This window comes from Myotis daubentonii, chromosome 1 (genome assembly GCF_963259705.1).
Source record: "Myotis daubentonii chromosome 1, mMyoDau2.1, whole genome shotgun sequence".
Classification (NCBI taxonomy): domain Eukaryota; kingdom Metazoa; phylum Chordata; class Mammalia; order Chiroptera; family Vespertilionidae; genus Myotis; species Myotis daubentonii.
Window position 1 is genome coordinate 187,243,559 of NC_081840.1, and position 23,465 is coordinate 187,267,023.

General features: G+C 43.4%; 1 protein-coding gene and 2 long non-coding RNA genes across 5 annotated transcripts; 2 read left to right on the plus strand and 1 right to left on the minus strand.

Moving 5' to 3' along the window:
* Positions 1 to 693: 693 nt before the first annotated feature.
* Positions 694 to 1,960, minus strand: LOC132218182 (uncharacterized). Its single transcript, XR_009449097.1, has 2 exons — positions 1,500 to 1,960; positions 694 to 1,106 (listed from the first exon to the last, which is right to left on the minus strand). It is a non-coding gene; the product is annotated as an uncharacterized LOC132218182 (long non-coding RNA).
* A 703-nt stretch (positions 1,961 to 2,663) lies between these two features.
* LOC132218187 (cytochrome c oxidase assembly protein COX18, mitochondrial) lies at positions 2,664 to 18,291 on the plus strand. 3 transcript variants are annotated; one of them, XM_059669054.1, is made up of 6 exons: positions 2,664 to 3,168; positions 4,549 to 4,649; positions 7,476 to 7,639; positions 9,540 to 9,664; positions 12,119 to 12,226; positions 17,461 to 18,291. In XM_059669054.1, exons 1-6 carry the CDS (start codon positions 2,752 to 2,754, stop codon positions 17,500 to 17,502), a joined length of 957 nt encoding a protein of 318 aa, XP_059525037.1. In that variant the 5' UTR covers positions 2,664 to 2,751; the 3' UTR covers positions 17,503 to 18,291. The 3 variants fall into 3 exon arrangements, with proteins under 3 accessions (XP_059525037.1, XP_059525027.1, XP_059525017.1); XM_059669044.1 differs by lacking the exon at positions 17,461 to 18,291 and adding an exon at positions 15,784 to 15,985 and having other exon boundaries at positions 2,665 to 3,168; positions 9,543 to 9,664; XM_059669034.1 differs by lacking the exon at positions 17,461 to 18,291 and adding an exon at positions 15,784 to 15,985 and having other exon boundaries at positions 2,668 to 3,168.
* Positions 18,292 to 18,828: 537 nt separating this feature from the next.
* Positions 18,829 to 20,881, plus strand: LOC132227272 (uncharacterized). The gene is made up of 3 exons (XR_009451156.1): positions 18,829 to 18,939; positions 19,965 to 20,085; positions 20,586 to 20,881. It is a non-coding gene; the product is annotated as an uncharacterized LOC132227272 (long non-coding RNA).
* The last annotated feature ends 2,584 nt before the right edge of the window (positions 20,882 to 23,465 follow it).

A 23,465-nucleotide genomic window follows, 5' to 3' on the forward strand; every position in this document is an offset into this window, starting at 1 on the left:
ACAGGTCCCTAGGGTGGAAAGCCCTGGGTGCCTAGCAAAGGACAATTGTAGGGTGGGACCTTGTCCCCAGGGTGGCCTTTCCTCCTCTAGTGATGACCGGAAAGATGAGCCGAGGTGTTTTCCTGGGGTCGTGTCTCGGGACGTCGAAGAATGAGCCATGCAGACCAGAAGATTTAAGCAAAAGTGGAAAATTTATGACAAGCACATTCAGACTTCCCACAAGGGGAGGGGGGCCCAAGAATGGGCTGCCGGTTAAAGCCTTATGGTCCAGGGGTACACTTGCTACAAGCCTGCTTCTGTTGCCTGTGTCGTCGCCTGATAGATTCCCTCGATGGTTTTTGCCCAGCAATGGGCCCAAACTCTCCCTGTTTCTATGTGTTCTCTGTTCCTATGCTGACCTTTTTCTGTTTCTATGTGTTTGTACATCTTGTTGCTAAAGGCCCTCCCTTGGTTTCCCATGCCTCCTGCTTTGAGTCCAGAAACATTTTATTATTTCTGCTTGGTTGGTCCTGTGGTTAGGCTGGCTCAAACCGCCATGTCTGCCCCTGCCTGTGTTCCACCTGCCTTTTGTTTTCCACTGGACCCCTGCCCTGTCTGCCTGCATTTTAAGTTAACCCTTTCACTAGTATATCAGTGGTCTTGTGGTTTGGACCCCCTGACCTTTCCTCCCTAGAGATAACATCTAGACCTCAGTTGTATTTTAGCTCCAGGCCCAAAAAAGCAGCAAAACCAGAGGAGCAAAGCCATGGCTGACTTCAGGACCAGCTCCATTGAAAAATGACCCCCTGCCCTGGCACCAACCAACCAATCAGTGGGGACAGGACCCTGAAAGGACAGACCAGGAAAGCTGCTGAAGATTCTACTGAGATCTTCCCCTGGGACCTCCCCTAAATCTCCTTAAAACCCTGGGAATAGGGGACCCAGAGGGCTCTCCCTCCCAGGAGCAAGCCTTTGCTTCCCCCTGCCCCCTGCATCACCTTTACCTTCCTCACTTCTAAGCTCCAAGGGCCCTTCCCTTACCTCTATATCTTGTTTCCTAAGCCTATCTTGTACGAATTACTTCTTCCACCTCCATGATTTTATAAATGTGCTCTTATAGTTTGAGTCTTTGCTCTGAATTCTATCATAGCCAGAACCAAAGTATGGCCTGACCCCAGAGGTCTCACACCTGTGCCCTTCCCGCCACCCCCAACAGTACTTACTAGTTGCTACACTTTGACATTACCCCCAACGTTTATCAGAGGCTTGTTTTAACATTTTATTCCACAAAACCCAATTTGGCCCCAAAGTCTAATGGAAAGTCCTTCATGTCACTCAGTTTACTGTTACCAGCAACAATACTAAAAATTAGTCCATGAAGATTTGGTGTGTTCCTTTTAACCAGAAGACACCTAATGTTGCTGTTCACACTGGAAAGCTTACACAGGATAATGTAAGCTCTAGTAAATTCACTGTGTTGCCAGTGATAATTCCCCTTAACTCAGGAAATGGTACTTGACCTTTAATATCAGTTTTGCTATGTTGATGAAAGGAGCTCCATGCTAACCTGACAAACTCAAGGAAGACCTGCATGGTATTTGTAATTGCAGATGACCCAATGAGACCTAAAGTAACTACAAAGGATGGTCTGAAATTAAACTTTAACTAAAAGCAATTATGGTGGGTAGTTATGTCTTAGGCCGGTATCTTCACCAACAAGGTCAACCTTTACCTTAACTGAGCCTATCTGTCTTTTTGCATCTATAACATACCCTTGAAATGTCTGGGTAACTTCTAACTTCCCTTTTTTCCAGACACCTCAGGCCACAACCAAATGCCCTGGGTGCCTGGACAGGAGACTATAAATTCCTTCATTGTTATTGTTATGTTAATTGTTGACTGTTAACTATCTCATCCTAGAGTTTTCCCTGCTTTGCTTTCTCCAGCCTCTCTGAACACCAGTGGGTTTCATGTAACCCACCTATGCCGCACACACACACCCGCCCCCCCCCCTTGTAATGTATAAAAAAAAGATGAAAAACTGCCATTCTCTGGAGCATTATCCCAATACTTTAGATTTGCTCCCTGAAAGTTGTTGACAGTTTGGCTCAAATAAACTCACAAAAATTATGTACAGGTCTGAATGTTTTTACGTTAATAGCTATGTATTAGAAAAGATAAAACGAAGGAAACTCAGTTTGCAGGTGGGGTTAAAAATTCTAACTGGAACAGATGAGCCAGTTCAATGTTTATACCACAGACTGGATGAACTGGCTGGGGCCCAAGCGGTGCTGATTTAAGCAGGATCAGTCGGTCGGAAGCACACAGCTTTCTCCACGCGGCATTTCTGCCACGTGTTGGCTCTGGCACAACACTCTGGCTCCGTCTCTAGGGAAGCAATCAGGATGCACAGAAAGCGACGGGGACCGCAAAAACCACCCCCCAAGCTTCATCCATTAAAATGACACAATTCGATTAGGTTAAAAAAAAAAAAAAGAATGAAAAGGCACTCGGTCAAGACTGAGTTTAGAAAGGCCCCGCCTCTGCCTCTGCCTCTGCAGTTCCGGTCCAGCCTCCCAGCAGGTCCACGCCGGCAGCGGGAAAGTTTCCTGCGCGCGCAGTAGGCCTGCCCAGTGCCGCGTGGGAAAGGCGGGACTTCCGTATCCTCTACGTCATCTCCCCTGCGACGCGAACGTCACTGACTTGACCGGGAAGGTCAACCGTGGCCGAGGGCGGGCGCGCGCCCACCGCACGCTCCGGGGTCGCCGGCGCATGCGCGCGGGGTCGCCGGAACTGTACCTGCCGCTCGTCGGTGAAGCCCGCCTTTCGGGCTCAGCCCTGGCACCCATGCTGGGCCGGCTGGGCGGGAGGTGGCTGCGGCCGCCGCCGGTCCTGCAGCCCGGGGCCCGGGGCCCGCACTTTGCTCCGGCCGCAACAGGCGGTGCCAGGCGCGCGGCTCTGCCCGCGTGGGCGGTGGCCTCCGTGTCTGCAGTTGACCCGGGCGACGCGGGCGGCTGGTACGAGGCGCTGGCCGCTTCGGCGCCGGTGCAAGGCGCGGAGGAGATGCTGCTCGCGGCGCACGGCGTCACGGGCCTGCCCTGGTGGGGCAGCATCCTCTTCACCACCGTGGCCCTGCGCGGCGCCGTCACGCTGCCCCTGGCGGCCTACCAGCACTACATCCTGGCCAAGGTGAGGGCCGCCGCGCCGCTCCCGCAGGCGGTCGGCTTAGCGTTCCTCGTCGTGACCGCGTCGTTGCTAAGAAGGGTAACGCGCCCTGGACGTGGGAAGTAGGAGATGTTAAATGGCACGTGCACCAGCCATCTATCTCGTTTACCCTCTGGGTTTGTGCTCAAAGCAGGAGCGGTCCCTAGCCTTGTTAGAGAGAAGGGAATCAGGAGCAGGAAAACTGTCTGGTGCGACCTGTGACATGACCTCTTTAGAGGCTGCCACCCCCTGCTGGTTGCAGCATCTTTAGTTCCCGGGCTTTCCGACTGGTCGCGTTGGGGAAGAACTGCCTAGCTAGCGGTTTGCAAACTTGACCCCTGATTCAGGCCGGTCCACCCACAGGCCCGTGTCCTGCGAGTCTCGGCTGCACGCCCTTCGGTGCCTCCTTATCTTTTGTGTGGGATTAGGATAGGGAGACCGTCCTGCCCTCCTTCCCGAGATTATGAGGTCAAGTCACATATTACGAGTTTAAGTGCAACGAAGGCAAAATAGTATTCAAAAGGGAAGACTTAAAAAAAAAAAAGTGGCTTCAAAGATTATTATCATTGGGGGGAAAAGCCTGGAAACGAAACGGAAAGAGATTCGTCAGCAGGATCAACGCAGTGAGTTACTTTACAGAATCAACACAGGGCGGATAGTGCAAAGTTTGGGGGGCTGTCACAGAAAATACTAGAGATTTAATTAATACCCTTCTGTTTCCTCAGTTGACGGTACTGGGAAAGCCAGGGATGCCACATAAAAGCGCAGGCGCAGTTCTCACTTAGTCCTTAGAATAACCCTGTGAAGTAGGTACTGTTGCACATTTTGTTTATGAGGGGACTGGAAGTTAGAGGTTAAGTAACTTGCCCAACAGCACACAGCGAAGTGTATAATCTGGAATTTGGATTTGGTTGTAACAGGATATCTTAAGCAATTTAATGTCTTATGCTTAGACTTAAGGTTTTTTGACATGCTCAGTAGACAATAATTTTTTTTTAATCCTCACCCGAGGATATATTTTTTCCCATTGATTTCAGAGAGAGTGGGTGGCAGGGAGGGAAGGGCAAGAGAGAGAGAGAGAGAGACAGAAACAGAAACATCAGTGTGAGAGAGAAACATCCATTGGTTGCCTCCCACATGCAGCCTGGCCTGATGGGCTGGGGATGGAACTGGCAACCCAGTACATGCCCTGACTGGGAATCAGCTCAGAGCCTCCCAGTGGGAATGGGACGGCACTGTAACCCACTGAACCACTCTGGCTGGGCAGGAAACCAAAATTTTAAATGAGTTGAGGGAATAGAAAATAAAACTATGAGTGGTTATAAATATCCTTTATGTGCTCATAACAAATTTTTCTTTAGCTAGGTGGAAAATTTGCAACCAGAAATACAAAATATTGCACAACACCTTAACCATGAAGTTGCAGTTCGTGCAAAACAGTTGGGGTGGTCCAAAAGAGTTGCCAGGTAAGATAATTCTGTGCCTATAAGACCATAAAAATATATGTATATTATGTGAAAGTGATTATGTTAATTATAGGTTTGAGTATTCTGTAGCTTTAGCAGCAAAGTAGTTTTTTTTCTTTAGCATTTTAATAAGTTTATGTGGCATGATAGTTTTATTTTTTATTTATTGATTTGGGAGAGAGAGAAAGTTCCCCTTATTTATGTATTCATTGGTTGGTTCTTGTATAGGCCCTGACTGGGGATCAAACCTGCAACCTTGGTGTATTGGGATGATGCTCTAAACAACTGAGTTACCTGGCCAGGATTGGCATAATTTAGGGTGTCCAAAAAAAGTATTGAATAATTATAAAGGCAGTGTTTATAAACATACATTTCATTTTCAAAATTGAGCTACGAGCTGTTAAACTGTGTATACATTTTTTGGGGACACCTTGTTTTATATGCTGGACTGAAAGCAAAGAAATGGAGAAACAAAGATAAGGGCAAGTTTCTTATTCTTTTTTTTTCTTTTTCTTTGCTTAAAGCAATTTTTAATTTTGCAATCAGTGGACATACAATATTATGTTCGTTTCAGGTGTACAACAGTGATTAGACATTTATATAGCTTACAAATGTGATCACCTTCATAAATCTAGTACCCATCTGACACCATACACAGTTATTACAGTATTACTGTTTCCTATTCTATGCTTTACATCCCATGACTGTTTTATAACTACCAATTTGCACTTCTTTTTAAGACTTTTTTTTAAAAAAAATTTTTTTTTTTATTAGTTAAGGTATTACAAATGTGTCCTCATCCCCCCCATTAACCCCCAACCTCCCCCCCACACACAAACTCATGCTCCCATCCCCCCTTCTTATTCTTTTAAAAAAATATATTTTTATTTCAGAGAGGAAAGGAGAGGGAGAGATAGAAACATCGATGAGAGAGAAACATTGATGGGCTGCCTCCTGCATGCCCCCCACTGGGGACCGAGCCTACAACCTGGGCATGTATCCTGACTGGGAATCGAACTGTGACCTTCTGGCTCATAGGTCGATGCTCAACCACTTAAGCCACTGGGGCCAGGCAAGTTTCTTATTCTTAAAGAGACCCCATCCTACTCAAAAGACCTGCAATCAAATAATGACTGAATTAAGTACTATAAAAAAGGTTTTGTGCAAGGAGTTGGGTCATTATGGAAAGTCAGGGAAGGCTTCACAGGATAAAGATACTGTGCCAGTCTGTTGGTGCTTTAGTCAGCAAATCATACAGGTTATTTTCCAAACTTCACCTTTTTGAAAAGATACAGTAAGCGGTAGCCCTCAGGAATGAGGAAGTAGAAAATGTGAATATTATAATAGAAGCAACTGGATAGCTAGGGTGCTGTCCATCCACTGTAATTACCCTGTGTAGTAATCTTTCTGGGGTCCTAGAAACCCTTGCCCAAGGGTGCATGACCATAGTCGTCCACTGGGAACTTCTAAGTCATCATGCTTCAGTCAACCTAAGCTACTGCTTAGTTTCCCAAATTCTTATCCTTACTATACTGTGACATAGTGTTCACCATTTCACAGAAATGAGAAATACATATATATATATGTACACACACACACACACACACACACACACACACACACACACATATATATACGGTTATCCGTACATTTAGCTCTATAGGTATACATTTGCCAGCTATTTTCATTATGAAAGTGCTTCTCTCTATTTAGTGTTAAGAAGACTTGACAAACCTGTAGTTTTGAAGTTTTACTGATCAGAGAAATCTCAGAACTACAGCTCTATGCCAAAAGAACAGATTTACAGCTGCTCACCTGGGTTGTAAATACATCCTAGATAAGTTGGTGGCATCCTGGTGATGCAGCACTGGCATGATTGTTCAGCCACATTGTTATGGAGATGGATGGCTTTCTAGAAAGGCACTCTGAAGGTTTCCTACATTTTCATTGGGACAGTCTTGGAAGGTGAAAGGGAGTTTGCCAGGTGGACAGCCAAGAGAGTGGATTGTCCACACAGATGATAAAATAATTTCCAAAGGCATGCTGATGCGGAAGTCTGATTTGTTGAATGACCTAAGTCATTTCAGGCATCAGAAAATACAGGTGTCTATAAAGGAGTAACAGAATTACAAAGACCCTGGAATGTCTGTGTATGCTGTCTTAATTTAAGTAAATGTAGCAAACCTATTGAATGCCATACCTTTTACAAAATATATGGCAAGAGATTCAGAGATGAATAAGACCCAGCACTTGACCTTTAAGGAGACTGTAGTCAAGAAAGTGAGACTTAACAGGAATAACTAATATGCTTAACAGAGAAATGAAGAAAATATTCATGAAAAAGAATTGAAGAATGGAGACTGTTTTGACAGGCTAAGAGCACACACAGTACAAAACCACATTGGTACAAACAAATATATTCAGGGACCAAGTAATTAAGCTTGGCTGGAATGGAAGGTTTGAATAAAATGTACTTTTACTTTTCATATTTCCTATAGAAAGTGCAATAATACCAGTTTAGTAGTGAGGTTTCCCATAAAGCCTAACTAGCCAAAGATGACCATAGACAAAGCTTATAGTCTGCCAATGTTAGATTTATTGAATTGTTATGTAATTTGTATACATTGCTAGAGAATTTTCAGTAAAAGGCTTTATTTACCTTTTATTTAGGCAGCTCCTTAATATAGCTTGTGATAATTAAAAATCCTACACAAATTCTTCAGCCAATACCCACAACCTGGTCGTGTTTATGCTATGGTTATGAAGCACTATTGGTGATCAAATGACATTTTCTCCCTTTTCTTTTCCCCTCTTCCCTCAAAATAGGTTCACTTATCTAAAGAATATGCAGAGGCTTGTTTCAGAGCTGTACATTCGGGATAATTGCCACCCTTTCAAAGCCACAGTGTTGGTCTGGATTCAGCTTCCAATGTGGATCTTTATGTCTGTCGCTCTGCGGAATTTTAGCACAGGAGCAACACATTCAGAAGGTAGTTATTATAGAAGTTTGTTTCCCCCCAAATAAGTTCCCTAACATTGTCTTTGTACTCTAAAGAAAAAAACAAAACACCCCATACTTTTCTTTTTTCTTTTTTTTAAATTTTGTTTTATTGCTTAAAGTATTACAAAGGGTATTACATATGTCTCCTTCTTTTTCCCCCTTTGACATTCCCCTGGTATCCCCTACTCCCCAGTGTCTTGTGTCCATTGGTTATGCTTATATGCATGCATACAAGTCCTTCGGTTGATCTCTTACCCGCCCCCTCTTGCCCCCCAACCCTCCCCAGCCTTCCCACTGTAGTTTGACAGTCTGTTCGATGCTGCTCTGCCTCTGTATCTATTTTTGTTCAAAAGTTTATAATGGTCTTTATTATCCATAAATGAGTGAGGTCATGTGGTATTTTTCTTTCATTGACTGGCTTATTTCACTTAGCATAATGCTCTCCAGTTCCATCCATGCTGTTGCAAATGGTAAGAATTCCTTCTTTTTTACAGCAGCATAGTATTCCATCGTGTAGATGTACCACAGTTTTCTAATCCATTCATCTACTGATGGGCACTTAGGCTGTTTCCAGTTCTTAGCTATGATGAATTGTGCTGCTATGAACATAGGGATGCATATATCCTTTCTGATTGGTGTTTCTGGTTTCTTGGGATATATTCCTAGAAGTGGGATCACAGGGTCAAATGGGAGTTCCATTGTCAGTTTTTTGAGGAAACTCCATACTGTCTTCCATAGTGGCTGCACCAGTCTGCATTCCCACCAGCAGTGCACAAGTGTTCCTTTTTCTCCACATCCTCTCCAGCACTTGTCGTTTGTTGATTTGTTGATGATAGCCATTCTGACAGGTGTGAGATGGTACCTCATTGTTGTTTTGATTTGCATTTCTCGGATGATTAGTGACTTGGAGCATGTTTTCATATGTCTCTTGGCTTTCTGAATGTCCTCTTTTGAAAAGTGTCTATCACCCCATACTTTTCATAAATAGAATACTTTAACCAGTCTTGCTTATAAAGGGTATAAATATACAATTTAAAATAATGAGTGTAAGCAAACTAGCTGTGTTGAGAAAATAAATCTAGAAAGGAAAGCAGTAATATTGCTTCTTAGAGATCATAATAAAATTAGTGTTATAATTTCAGAATTTGGTTTCCTAACCAGGAATTTTTTTTATTTATAAACTTAAGAGAACAGAAAAGCTTTCACAGCGATAAATGTAAACATTAATTGAGAAACAATATGAACTAAAGCATTTGTTTTTTACTTTCATTTAAAGGCATTTCTAACCAGAAAGTAATCTGAATAGATTCTAAAGAAGCAGCTCTGGCTACATAATTATTTAAAGTTAAGCCTGAAACAATTATTGCTACTTCGTTGTTGTTGTTGTTGTTAATCCTCACCCAAGAATATTTTTCCATTGATTTTTAAAGAGAGTGGAAGGGAGGGAGGGGAGAGAGAGAAACATCATGTGTGAGAGAGACATCAATTAGTTGCCTGGATTGGTTGCCTCTCCCCCCCCCCCCCGCCCCCCCCCCCCGCCCCCCACACACACACCAATTGAACCTGCACCCCGGGTACATGCGCTTGACTGGAAATTGAATTCTCAACCCTTCTGTGCATAAGCCTATGCTCTAACCACTTGACACACCGTCAGGGCACTGCTACATATTTTTATTTTTTTTCTCTCTAAGTCTGTTTGCTACAGAAAGCTGCTTGCCTCTTTCTCAGTCCAGGAAGGACTGATTTGTGTTATGGAATGAAGAGAGCCTGAATAAAACCAATGCAAGTCTTTAGTGTGAGGGGCACCTTTTTGGAATTATTATCCTACATAATGTCTTGTGTATTTCCTTCTGCTGTTGTAATAAATTATTTTATTTATAAATTTTCAGCAGGTTTTTCTGTCCAGGAGCAGTTAGCGACAGGTGGGGTCCTGTGGTTTCCTGACCTTACTGCACTGGATTCCACTTGGATTCTGCCTATCTGCATTGGTGCCATCAATTTAATAATAGTAGAGGTCAGTGGTTTTAAACAAGATTGTTTGCCATTTAAATTATTAGGATTTCTGTTGTTGCTGTTTTGACATCAAATATAAGTGTGTTTGAGTCTTAATGCAGAGCTACTCACTGAAGGTGAGTAGGTAACGGGTGGTACCTACTTTGTTCAGGGAGTATCAGTGTTGATTCCAGTTGCTGTGACAGTACCTTCAGTGCATAAATACCAGCATTGTGTGCTAAATCGTGTCTGATCTTAGCTTCATCTGGCTGGGGTTCTGTCTGTAGAGCTAGAATTAAGTGTGGTTTCTGGTTGCAGGTCAGCCATCGACAAACTGACTGTCTTGGGTCAGTTCCTTAATCTCTCTGGGGAACAGAATGCTCATCATTAAAGTAAGAAAGCTGAATTAGAACACTTCCAAAGTCTCTTTCAACTTTAAAATTATATGATTCTAATAACATTCAGTTTTGTGATTCGCCTTTGGTTAAAGACGGTCATTAAGATGTCTAATCAATCTGGTTTTATTTCCACAATAGATTGGTATTTTGTGTCTATGTTTAATATATAAATTTGTAGGCAGAGAATAAAGTCATTACCTGACTGCCATTTTTTAGTTATGCAATATTAGAAAAATCATAGAATTTCTTTATAAGATGGAGTGGAAAAACACATACATATTCAATATGACGTCTTAGCCATGTCTTACCATTATCCCATGCTCCTTTATTCAACAGTTTATGGGAAGCATGCCTTTAATTTCATACAGAGCTGTTCTCAAACTCTGAAAAGAACATCAACTCTTTGAACTAGAAGAAACCTTAGAAATTATCTACCTCAGTTGTGATCTCATAGACTTCATGTCCATTGGTCTCTGGGAAATCTCATATACCTCTATTTTCTTAGACAAAAAAAATGCAGATGACACCGTAAGGTGTTGGGTGACAGTTTCTTGAGGAAAGACTCCAGTCTAAGTGTATTTCCCTAGAAGGGAACCCAGCAGAGTCTTGTGAACGTGGTTGGACTTAGTGAATATTTGTTAGAAAGAAGAAAGTGATAAATACAAGGTCACCATGGATTAATATCCGTCCTTTAGTCTTTCCTTTATACCATCTACTAACCCAGTATGTATATGTTTAAGAAAAGCTCATTCTTACTTAACATACACCATATTTCAGGCACTATTTTAATAGCTTATATTAACTAGCTCATTTTTAAAAAAATATTTTTTTATTGATTTCAGAGAGGAAGGGAGAGGGAGAGAGAGATAGAAATATCAGTGATGAGAGAGAATCATTGATTGGCTGCCTCCTGCACACCCCCTACCGGGGATCAAGCCTACAACCCAGGCATGTGCCCTTGACTGGAATCCAGTGAGCCAAACCAGCTAGGGCTAATTAACTCATCTAATTCTTTTGACTAATTCCATGATATAGGTACTATTACTATTATTACGTGCATTTTAAGGTGGAGAAAGTGAGGAACAAAAAGGTTAATAACTTGCACAAAGTCATATGACCACTAAATACAGGGCTGCCATGTGAACCTAGGAAGTTTGGGCTAGTGTTTGGGCTCATAATCATTACTGCTATGTTGCCTCTTAAATAAGTAATTCATAAATTATAACTGCTTTCCCTTGCCTTGGTTATTCCCTTTATCCATGTAGCCAGATCACAAATCTTTGAGATACCAAGTTCCTACTTAAGTACAGTTCCTGCCAGGCACTGTACTTAAGTACCAAAAAACAAGGGTAATGATTCATACATACTACCTATCCTTTTTTTTAAAAAAATATGTTTTTATTGATTTGAGAGATTGAGACAGGAAGGGAGAGGGAGAGAGAGAAACTTCGATGTGAGAGATTGGTTGGTTGCCTCTAGCATGCAACCCAAGCAGGGACTGAACCAGGAATCAAACCCCAGACCCTTTGGTGCACAGGATGATGCTCACCTAATTTAGCTACAATGGCCAGAGCCATAGTACCTATCTTGAAGGGAATTTCAGTCTTACAATCTTTAAAAACCATCTATAATAATAAAAGGATAACATGCTAATTAGACCGGATGTCTTCTGGACATCCTTCCTGACGAAGCCAGGCCGGAGGGAAGCCAGCCTGGATCCTGGGTGCCTGCTGGCGGCCAGGGGAGGGAAGCCTGGGTCCCGGGTGCTGGAGGGAAGCCAGTGCTGTCAGCCAGGGGAAGGAAGGCCTACTCTTGCACAAATTTTCGTGCATCAGACCTCTAGTTGTCTTTTAAAAATTATGCTGTGATTCTATTTAATATAGTTGAATCTCTTCTTTATTGCTATTGATTAAAGCTACTTTTTAAGATTTCTGCATGATTATTAAGTTTTATAAAAGATAGATGATCAACCAAATAAACTTATCAGTGTTTTCTTTTTTTTATTGGTTAAAATGTAAGTGAAGGCCATTTTATGCATTTTAATAATCATGGTGTGTGTATATATTCTTCCCTTTTAGATTGTTGCTCTACAAAAAATTAGAATGTCTCGTTTTCAGACGGGTGTTACCTACTTTGTTCGGGGAATATCAGTGTTGATGATTCCAATTGCTGCGACAGTACCTTCGGTGAGTAAACACCAGATTTTGTGCTAAATCTTGTCTGACCTTAGCTTTATCTGGCTGGGTTCTGCCTCTTCTACTGAGAGCTTTCTCTGAAAACTCAGTCCCTTACTGGTTTCTGAGTTTTTCTGTAATAACTTATTTACTGTCTCTGTCACCGAGTGACACGTATTTCTTGGGATTGATTGACCTTCCTGTATGTGAATGTCTTAACTCTCTTACTAACTCAAACCTTTTTTCTTTTTACAATTTTGCAAAGTATCTTGCACATTACCATGAACAAAGTATTTGCTCTGTTTGATTAGGTGGTTTATTGAATTGTTTCTGTCTATATAGACTTAGCTAAGGAATTTAGCACTTAAAAAAGAAGCAAACTCTGTGCCAAGTCCATATGTGTTCATATGTAATATTATTTAACCTCATACAACTCTTTATGAGATAGGTACACTTGCCCCTATTTATTTATAATTAAACTTTTTTTTTAAAAATATATTTTATTGAGTTTTTACAGAGAGGAAGGGAGAGAGATAGAGAGTTAGAAACATCGATGAGAGAGAAACATCGATTAGCTGCCTCCTGCACATCTCCCACTGGGGATGTGCCTGCAACCCAAGTACATGCCCTTGACTGGAATCGAACCTGGGACCCTTCAGTCCGCAGGCCGACGCTCTATCCACTGAGCCAAACCGGATTTGGCATAATTAAACTTTTTAAAAAAAATAATATTTTTATTGATTTCAGAGAGGAAGGGAGAGGCAGAGAGAGATAGAAACATCAATGATGAGAGAGAATCATTGATCGGCTGCCTCCTGCACGTCCCACAGTAGGGATTGAGCCCGCAACCCGGACCTGTGCCCTTGACGGGAATTGAACTCAGGACCCTTCAATCCCAGTCCACAGGCCGACGCTCTATCTACTTAGCCAAACTAGTGAGGTCTGTAATTAAACTTTTATAGAAATAGAGAAATTGTTATGTTTGCAGTTATTTCATATTTTTGGTCTTTTGCTTATTACCCATGGATACTTAGTGCTAAGAAGACAAAAGCTGTGTCAGGTATAGCTCTCTTTTTGTTCAGAGCCAACACATAGACCATAACGTAGAATCCATTTGTTGCTGATAGTTAGGGTTATATCAGCATATGTAAAGTTTTTCATGTTACTTATCTTAGGAATCTGGAACAGTATGTATTCAGCATCAAACATATATTACTGCCCTAACCGGTTTGGCTCAGTGGATAGAGCATCGGCCTGCGGACTGAAGGGTCCCAGGTTCAATTCCGGTCAAGGGCATGTACCCTGGTTGCAGGCACATCCCCAGTAGAGAGTGTGCAGGGGACAACTGATCGATGTTTTTCTCTCATCGAAGTTTCTAACTCTCTATCCCTCTCCCTTCCTCTCCGTAAAAAAAAAATTAAAATCAATAAAATATATTTAAGCGTGTGTGTGTGTGTGTGTGTGTGTGTGTGTATATATATATATACAACTAAAGCTGTCCCTTAGACATAATATTGTCATTGCTCCTGTATAAAATAAGTAAGTTTCTACATGTCTTAAATAGACATCATTATGTCTGTGAGAATTAATGAAATAACACCAAGTACTTATAATAATTTTCATATAATAGTAGTATTGTTGTAAAATACCCTATAAAATAGAAAAATACAGGTTCACGACATTTCTGGGGAGAAATAATGCCAATTATAACTGAGGAAACCCCCCAGCTCAAATAAAATAAGGGCAGTGAAGTTTCAGTGAGGGTCTGGGTTCAAAGTGAGTAACACATCTAAAAAAGTGTCTTAAATACCCAAAAGTTTATTCTCTCAAATATAGGAAATTCAGTTAGGCAGCTTAGTGTATCTCTTACAAGACATGAGAGACCCAGCCTGCTTCTCTCTCTCTCTTTTTTTAATATATATTTTTATTGATTTCAGAGAGGGAGAGAGAGAGAGAGAAACATCAATGATAAGAGAGAATCATCAATTGACTGCCTCTGTACACCCCTTACTGGGGATTTGAGCCCGCGACCCAGGCAAGTGACTCCTATCCACTGAGTCAAACCAGTTAGGGCTGCTTCTCCTAATGCTCCACCATCCACAGTCTGTAATGTCTGTCCTCCAGGCCCCAATGTGGCCGTGATGGCTGCCGGAGCTTGTCTCTGCAGGAGTGGTAACAGGGTGCTTCACGTACAGTCAGCGCTTGGAGGGAGCCTTGCCAGCTGTCCCACCAAACACTCCTGCTCACCTCTTAGTCACCTGGCCACACCTCACTGCGGAAGAGGCTGGGATGAAGTTTTTCTCCGCCATGGCAGTATACCCTTCTGGAAATTAGGACTCTATTACTAAGGAAGAAGAGTGATTTTTAATAGACAGCTTATAGTCTGTACAGTTGAGTTCAGGGTACTTTTTGCTTAGTGGATAAATCAGATGATGGTGATAGCACATGTTTAGTCAGCATTGACTTTGTGCCAGGAACTATTTGAAGTGGTTTGCATATATTAGCTCTTATAATTCTCCCAACAATGCACTGAAGTAGCTGCTACTGTAATCTCCACTTTAGTGATGAGGACACTTAAGCTCAGAGAGGTTAAGTAATTCATCCAAGTTTACTCATCTGTTAAGTGGCAGAGTCTTACACATCCAGGCAGCTTGGCTCTTGCTCTTAACTACAGTGGTAATCTGCCTTTGATGATGTGTTACTTTCTGCTCCTCAAAACTTGCTTTTGGAACAAATGCAAGTGCTTAATATGGACCACACACTGCTTTACCATCTATGTGAGTTATCTCATTTATTCTTTACAGCAGCCTTCTGAGATAGGTACAGTCCTGTGCCCATTTTATAAATGAAACTGAAACAGAAGAAAAATAACTTACCCAAAGTCAAATAAATGGAATTCAAACTCAAGCAGTTTGACTTCAGGGCTTGGACTCAGCCACCACATAGTCATGCCTCTGGGTTCTGGTGACCTTCTGATGCCAAAGAAAAGTTTGGGTGGGATTGTTTTGAGAGGCTGTAGGACACTTAGTTACTGACCTTACATACATCAATCTGGATGGTAGTACAAAAGAAAAGTGACGATAATGCTGAGCTATAAGTCTCAGAAAAAGCAAGGATAATGCATTCCTAACCATTCTTAGCAACTGGTTACTAGAAAAATTGGTAGATAGATGACTATATGGAGGAAAGTGAAGTCTAGGGAGGCTAAGTTTGCCATCATAAATGGCTGTACCTCTAGGACCCTACCTGTAATTATGGCAGTTTGTCAGAGGCTGTACCTCTTGGTGGGGAATAAGCCAAAGAAGGGCGGCGAGACCTCTCTTGGGCCCTGGGAGCTACTCTGTCATCCACTTTCTATCACGAACACCTCTCTTTTTGCTTTTTGGTCTTCCTTTCATCCTTCTTTCTTACCTATTAGACCCTTCACAGATATCTAATCGCCATTGCAGGTCTTGTTTAGTCCTAGTGTACTTCCATTTGCAGAGATTATAATTTTCTTTGTCTCTGAAGCTTGGTGTCCGAGGAGAATGAGCGGTGCTAACATTCATGTCCTTTTTTTGTTTTTATAGTCACTTGTTCTCTACTGGTTATGCTCCAGCTTCATGGGCCTTTCACAGAACTTGCTGCTGCGTTCTCCTAGGTTTCGCCAATTTTGCCGTATACCGTTGACCAAGGGAGATTCAGACACTCCTTATAAGGACCTCTTTGCTGCTTTCTACGCCAAGTACATTTCAAGGAAATGACATACTTTTCAGCGATTTTGAAACAGAAGTATTACTAACACTTTAATATACTTAGAAGATTTATTCAGATATGATTTATTTTGCCCTTATTTAAAATCTTGAACTCTGAAGTATTGTGTTAAAATATAATTGACAATACTTAAAATCTTTTAAATGCTAGTATGTAGGTGGCATGTTTGTTTTGTACCCTAAGAATATAAAAGTGCCTGGTTCTGTTTATAGAATTACAACTTGCTAGAGGTGGTAGAAGTTTGGAGAACAGGACTAGATACTAAATGATGTCAAATTGTACTGAATAGTCCCACCCATCTACACTAATAAAAGAGAAAAATGGTAATTGGCGTACGACGATACCCTTTTCATTGGCTAATCAGGGCTATATGCAAATTAACTGCCAACTAAGATTGGCAGTTAACTGCCAACAAGATGGCGGTTAATTTGCATATGTAGGCACAATGCAGGGAGGCGAAAGGGAAAGCAGGAAGAAGCCCCCTGCCACTGACAGTGATCGGAAACCCAGCGGGGAGCTAAGCTGGGGGGCTGCCCCCCAGCCATGATCGGAGAATCAGGCGCCTTTGCCGCCCTGGCCAGTGATAGCAGGAAGTAGGGGTGGAGCCAGCGATGGGAGCTGGGCACGGTCGAAGCTGTCAGTCCCGGGAGCTAGGGGTCCCTTGCCTGGGCCTAAAGCGGAGCCCACGATCGCGGGGCTGCTGCAGCTGCGGGTCCCCGCTGCCCGAGCCGGACGCCTCAGCCAGAGGCGTTAGGCCTGGGCAGGGGCGGAGCCTGCAACCGCGGGGAGCTGGGGGTCCCCTGCCCAGGCCTAACACCTCTGCCGGAGGCCTCAGGCCTGGTCAAGGGGCCGATCCGGTGATTGGTGATCGGAGGGTGATGAGGGTCAACTCCTCTGGCTGAGGCATCAGGCCTGGGCGGGGGGCTGAGCCAGGGATTGGGGGGATATGATGGTCCCCTTGCCCAGGCCTGAAGCCTGGGTCAGGGGCGTCAGGCTTGGGCAGGGGGTGGAGCAAGCGATCAGAGGGAGATGGGGGTCCCCTGCCCAGGCATGATTCCTGGGCCAGAGGCCTCAGGCCTGGGCGGGGTTCAGAGCCAGTGATCCGGGGGAAATGGGGGTCCCCTGTCCAAGCCTGACACCTCTGGCGGAGGCATCAGGCCTGGGCAAGGGGCCGATCAGGCAATCGGAGTGTGATGTGGGTCGATGCCTCTGGCCGAGGCATCAGGCCTGGGCAAGGGGCAGAGCCAACAATCGGAGGGGTCTGGGGGTCAACGCCTGAGGGCTCCCAGTATGTGAGAGGGGGCAGGCTGGGCTGAGGGACACTCTCCCTCCCACCCCCCGCCCCCACACCCAGTGCACGAATTTCGTGCACCGGGCCCCTAGTGAAAATTATATAAAACAAGATGATCCAATGAGGCATTTCTAAAAATTTTGGAGGTCTGAATGGTCATATTCCTGTTTGAGCATCTAATGAAACGATGTTTTCTCTTCAGAAAAATCCTCAGACTGACAACATGGGGGCCTTCAGGCCCTGAAATGCCTCTGGTGACTCCCGGTTAAGAAATCTTATTTGAATGGAACATACATTAGCAGTGAGTCATTTTGTGATTTTTTTAAAAAAATGGACTTGAGATACATGGTGGTAGAGGAGTCCATGCATGCAAGAAAGTACCTAATATGGTAGGTGGTGTGGCCTCTTAACCACATTCTGAAACAAGACAGTGTACATTCCTTTTCCTAAGATTTAAGAAGTCTGAAATACAAAGTATAGAACTAAGTACACTGGAGCAAAGTGAAACAACTTAAGCTTGTTTAATCAAAGGCAGGTAAACCAGATGGGCTATTGATTTTGGAGCTGATTTTATAAACTTATTTATTTGGGAGGATTAAGTACTCTAATGAGTTTAAACAGTGGTAGAGGTTTGATATAGGAAAAATTGACAGGTAATATAAATTGTGGACCCAGTAGTCTGCTTGTTTAACTCAAAAAGATGATGAAATTAATTCTGGTTGAGATATTTAGGAATAAGTTTGACAGGCATTTGATAAGATTACAAATTTTCACTTGAGTTGGAATATGAACCTGTTTCTGAGATGCCCTATCATTCCATCTTATGTTTTACAATAAAAACTAAAATGAGCCCTAACTGGTTTGGCTCAGTGGATAGAGCGTCGGCCTGCGGACTGAAGGGTCCCAGGTTTGATTCTGGTCAAGGGCATGTGTCTTGGTTGTGGGCACATCCCCAGTAGGGGGTGTGCACGAGGCAGCCAGTAGATGTTTCTCTCTCATCAGTGTTTCTAACCCTGTATCCCTCTCCCTTCTCTGTAAAAAAAATCAATAAAATATATTTTTTAAAAAAACTAAAATGAAGTTAATAAGTCATTTCTTGAGTGATGTTTATTATATCTTAGCCATTTTGGTTGCCATGTTATTGCAACTTACTGAGAATTTAGAGGAAGCAGTTGAGACTAGGTTCTCTTTTCATGACTTCCCAGCCCTGGTTTATGATTGAGACAACCCTACTTCCCAGTAAAGGAATTAAAACTTATGTATAGTCAATCCTCATTCGAAGATTTTGTATTTGCCTACTCGCTAAAATTTATTTGTAAACCACAAATGAGTACTCATAATACTTTTGATGACATTCTTGGACATACACAGAGTAGCAAAATATTTGAGTCCCCCGAGGCACATTTTCCCAGGAAGTCAAACAAGGCAATGCTGTGTCTTCATATCTCAGCTTTCAAACTAAATAAGTGTCCTTTTTCTAGTTAGTGCTATGTTGTTGCTTTCTCATTTTTGTGCTTTTTTTTTTTATTATTATTTCTCTATTTAAAATGGCCTCTAAGTGTCATGCTGAAGTGCAGCGTAGTGTTCCTAATCACAGGAAGTCTGTGAAGCTTCTTAAGGAGAAAACTCCTGCATTAGATAAGCTTCATTCAGTCCAGAGTCTGTTGGCCATGAGTTTAAGGTAAATGACTCAACAATACATTGTATTAATGGTTGACAAATGTGACCAGAGGCTCACAGGAACCTCACTCTGTAGGAGTGGTTCAGTATTCATTAATTCAGTCTTTGTGCTGACTTATCAAAATAACTACCTCAAATAACTGCAACATATACCAGTACAATCAAGGAAGCAGAGATAGAAATGTGTGTCCTCGATTACAGCAAAAAGAGGAGGGGAGATTTGGGGACAATTTTGGTTCTCTCTGGAATAAGTTGGCTCTTGGTGTATGTATCATTGTGTATTGATTCAGATATTTTTCTCATGATGGGATGAGGGAAGTCAACCCCCTTCCATTAACTACTCAAAGAAGTGTGTCATTTTCTTAAAAGTGAAAAATAAAGGCATGCTTGACTCTCCATTTCAAATAGGTAAATCTCCTTTCATGTGCACACTTTACCTTGTTTACTGTGATTCCCCTTGATGTCATGTTGTACATTTGTATCTTTTTTCATATGTATATTTTACCTAGTTTCCTATTGCTCTCCCATTTTCAAACTTTTTGAATTGCTTTTCCAATGTATACAATAAGTTTATTTGAAAAAACAAGGCCCTTCTTTCCAGATCTCAGAATAACTTCTGATAGAGTTGGGAGTGACGGATCTTGGGATATACTCCTGTATAAAGAAAACCAGTGTGTTATGAACTGGGGTGAATCAGTCACCTGACTTCAGGCTGGTAAATATCCCCCTCATTTCTTTCTCCAGGTGGGTTTTATAGCAAACTAGAGGCCTGGTGCATGAAATTTGTGCATGGGTAGGGTCCCTAGGCCTGGCCAGCGATCAGGGCTGATCGGGGCCTTCTGGCTGCCAGCCAGGGCCTTCCTTTGTTCTGCGCCGCCCCCTGGTGGTCAGCACACATCATAGCGAGCAATGGAGCTCCTGGCCGAACTCCCAAGGGGACACTTGGCATATTAGCCTTTTATATATATAGATAACTCATTTCAGAAAATTCTGAGTCTGTGGTATTTGATCTTATTTCCCCAACAGTTTATCACCATCTGGAGCAGTGGTCGCCAACCTTTCGGACCCCACAGACCACCAGTGGTCCGCGGACCACCAGTTGGCAACTGCTGATTTGGAGCACTTTCAGAGCCTGAAGTCAGGCAAGGTGGGTGGGTACTAAGTGGGCACAGAGAACATGCTGTTAAGGTCCCTTGACAACTCCCTGTTGGGTTCTTCTAACTCTGCTGCTGAGGGACTCCTGGAGTAGTTCAGTCCTGAGCCCTGCAGAGTTCAGAAAACCTTTTGTCTTTTTAGGGGGGCCATAGTCTACTTGCTTGTACCTTCTCCCTTGCTGAAAAGGGAATTTTTTTCCCCCGTGGGTCTTATTTTGTCTGTGGACAGGGTTCATTGTTTTATGGGTGTGTCTCAGCCTAAGAGTCAGGAAGGGAGACTCACTCCTGGATCAGTGTATATCATGCCATTGTGACACCTGAGCTCATAATTCTGTTAAGAGATGGAATTGGTTTACCTGGAATTGACCCAAAATTAGTTTTCCTTGGAACCATTGTGTGAGAAGACCTGAACAGTCCTATCCTGACCAAATGTCATAGGTGGGAAGATGTGGCTTACAGGAGAAAGTCAAAATCCTTGATTGCCTCCTCACAGATAACCCAGGAGAGATTATAAAACTACATGAAGGACCTTGAAGAGAAAACCAAATGGGGAGAAGCACTCGAGAGCTTTAAAAGCACTCAAGAGCTGAAGTCCAAACCCACACATCTCAGAAGAGGTTCAGCCAGTCCTCCTAGACCACACTGGGGAAATTGTAGTTTATGGGGGGGAAAATTAGTGCCCAAATAAACCTCAGTAGCTTCTCTATTTTGTACCGATACTTCAATCACCAATATGTCCCCATAGTTTCCTCCTCTGAGGATCCCAAGAATCACTTTAAAAAAAAAAAAAAAGAATCACCTTTTATTTTTATTTTATTTTTTTTAATATATTTTATTGATTTTTTACAGAGAGAAAGGGAGAGGGATAGAGAGTTAGAAACATCGATGAGAGAGAAACATCGATCAGCTGCCTCCTGCACACTCCTCACTAGGGATGTGCCCGCAACCCAGGTACATGCCCTTGACTGGAATCGAACCTGGGACCTTTCAGTCCGCAGGCCGACGCTCTATCCACTGAGCCAAACCGGTTAGGGCAAGAATCACCTTTTAAATTGCTTCAATATTAGATTAAGCCTCGAAAACAGCAGGAATGAAGACCCCAGAAAAATATTAAGAAATTTTTCTCCTCTAGGGTGATAAGTGAAGTTACAATGAGCGCGAGTGTGTGTGTGTGAGAGAGAGAGGAAGAGAGAGAGGTATGTATATACATGCTTGCTAATTTCTGTTCTGATTGGTCTGCAAGTTTCCTGTCTTAGTAACATCCATACATTTTATTTTTATTATTTTTTAAAATACTTTTTTTTTTTTATTGATTTCAGAGAGGAAGGGAGAGAGAGAGAAGCATCAGTGATGAGAGAGAATCATTGCTCTGCTGCCTCCTGTACACCCCCTACTGGGGATCAAGCCATAACCCGGGCATATGCCCTAGATTGGAATCGAACCTGGGACCCTTCAGTCTGCAGGCCGATACTCTGTCCACTGAACTAAACAAGCTAGGGCAACATCCGTACATTTTAAAGCTCAAGTCGCACCCTTCTTTCCCCACCCAACTGGGTTGCCTTAGTAATTTCACTTAGCTGGGTTTCCTGGTTCTACCTCTTCCCCCTATCCTGTAGTCCAGTCCCTGACTGCCTGTCTTTCTTCTGCCTTCTCAGTATGACAGTCTATCTACATTATAAAACTAGGGTCCGTAACATCCAAAATGACCGAACGGACAACTGAACACCAAGAAGTGCATGGAGCACCTCGAGGTCCCTCCTCCCCCAGGCTCCCATCGCTGGATGGCCAATGGGGAACCAAGGGGAACCAGGCTGGATGGGAGCAGAGTGGGACTGGGGACTGGTGAGCGGGCACAAGGCAGACCTCCTGGTCCCTCCCCTCAGCCGGCAGGCTCCAATCGATCCTCAGTTTCTTCTGAAAGGAACATGGCACCTCCACTGCGCAGCCTCCCGGACGCGCACCCATCAGGTGATGACGGGGAAGCCTGCGGGAGGTGGCCAAGTGCCCCCACTTCTGCTGAGGGGAGCATGCGTCTGTCCTGGGAGCTGTGGCTGATGGAGAGGGTGGTTATGGCTCTATGTGGATGAGTTACCAATGAGAGCCTCCCTGCAGCCACAGTACTTGGTGTTCTCAACACAGCGGGAGCATAGGATCATGTACACAACGTCATGAAAGAAAAAGCATCCTATTCCCAACTTATTCACAGACTTCTATTTCTGGTTTCTATATTCCCAGTGTGTCCACAAGTACATTTGGAAAAAGAAAAAAGATTTGTATGTGATATGATTGCATTTTTAGAAAACTCAAGTGATCACAAGCAGAGCACTTTTAACACCTAATGAGCCAAATACACTGATGAACAAAAATAGACCAGAGACACAGACGCATGAACAGACTGTGGAACCTCAGAGGGAAGGTGGGGTAGGGTGGGTGGAAAGAGATCAACCAATGGCCTTATGTGCATATATGCATCACCCCTGGACACAGACAATGGGGTGGTGAGGGCCCGAGAAGGGGGGGTAGTAGGCTGGAAAAGGTTAATGGGGGGAAAGGGGACCTATGCAAACTATTCAGCAATAAAGATTTAATAAAAGAGTAAAAAAATAAAAGAAAATAAAAAAGGAAAAGAAAAGAAAAGCCAAGAATAACTGCCCTGGCTGGGTGGCTCCATTAGCTGGAGCTTCATCCTGTACATTGAAAGGTTGCAGGTTTGAGCCTGGGTCGGGGTGTGTGCGGGAGGCCACTGAGCAAGTGGTGCCTGGAGGAGGGAGGCTCCTCAGACCTAAACACAGTCCAGGCCTCACTCATGATCCAAGGCTTGCCCTCTGCTGAGTGAGACCAGACCTTCCAGCTTCCTGTTGAGTCCCTGGTCTCTGAGTCATAGAGCCACTTCCCCCATGTTCCCCAGAATGCACTGCTCAGTAACCATCCTATCTAATAAAAGAGAAACATGGTAATTGGCATAAGACCACTACCCTTCCCATTGGCTAATCAGCAAGATATGCAAATTAACTGCCAGCCAAGATGGCGGCCGGCAGCCAGGCAGCTTGAAACTAACATGAGGCTTGCTTGCTTCAGTGACGGAGGAAACCAACGTTCCCCGCCTGCTTTGCCGGCCTCTGAGCCTGCAGTTTAAGAAACATTGTAACAAATATAGAAGCTAAACAAAACCCCGGAAACCTGCTTTCAGCAAGCCCGGGATCTCAGAACTGGAGTTATAGAGTGTTTCGATTATAGAACCGAAACAAACCAGATACCTTCTTTCAGCAGCAGAGGCCTCAGAGCTGGAGCCAGAGCTAAACCTGGCCCAGAATAAAAAAGAAAAAGAAAAAAAGGAGCAGTTGGGAGCTTCAGTCTGCCTGAAAACAGCCCT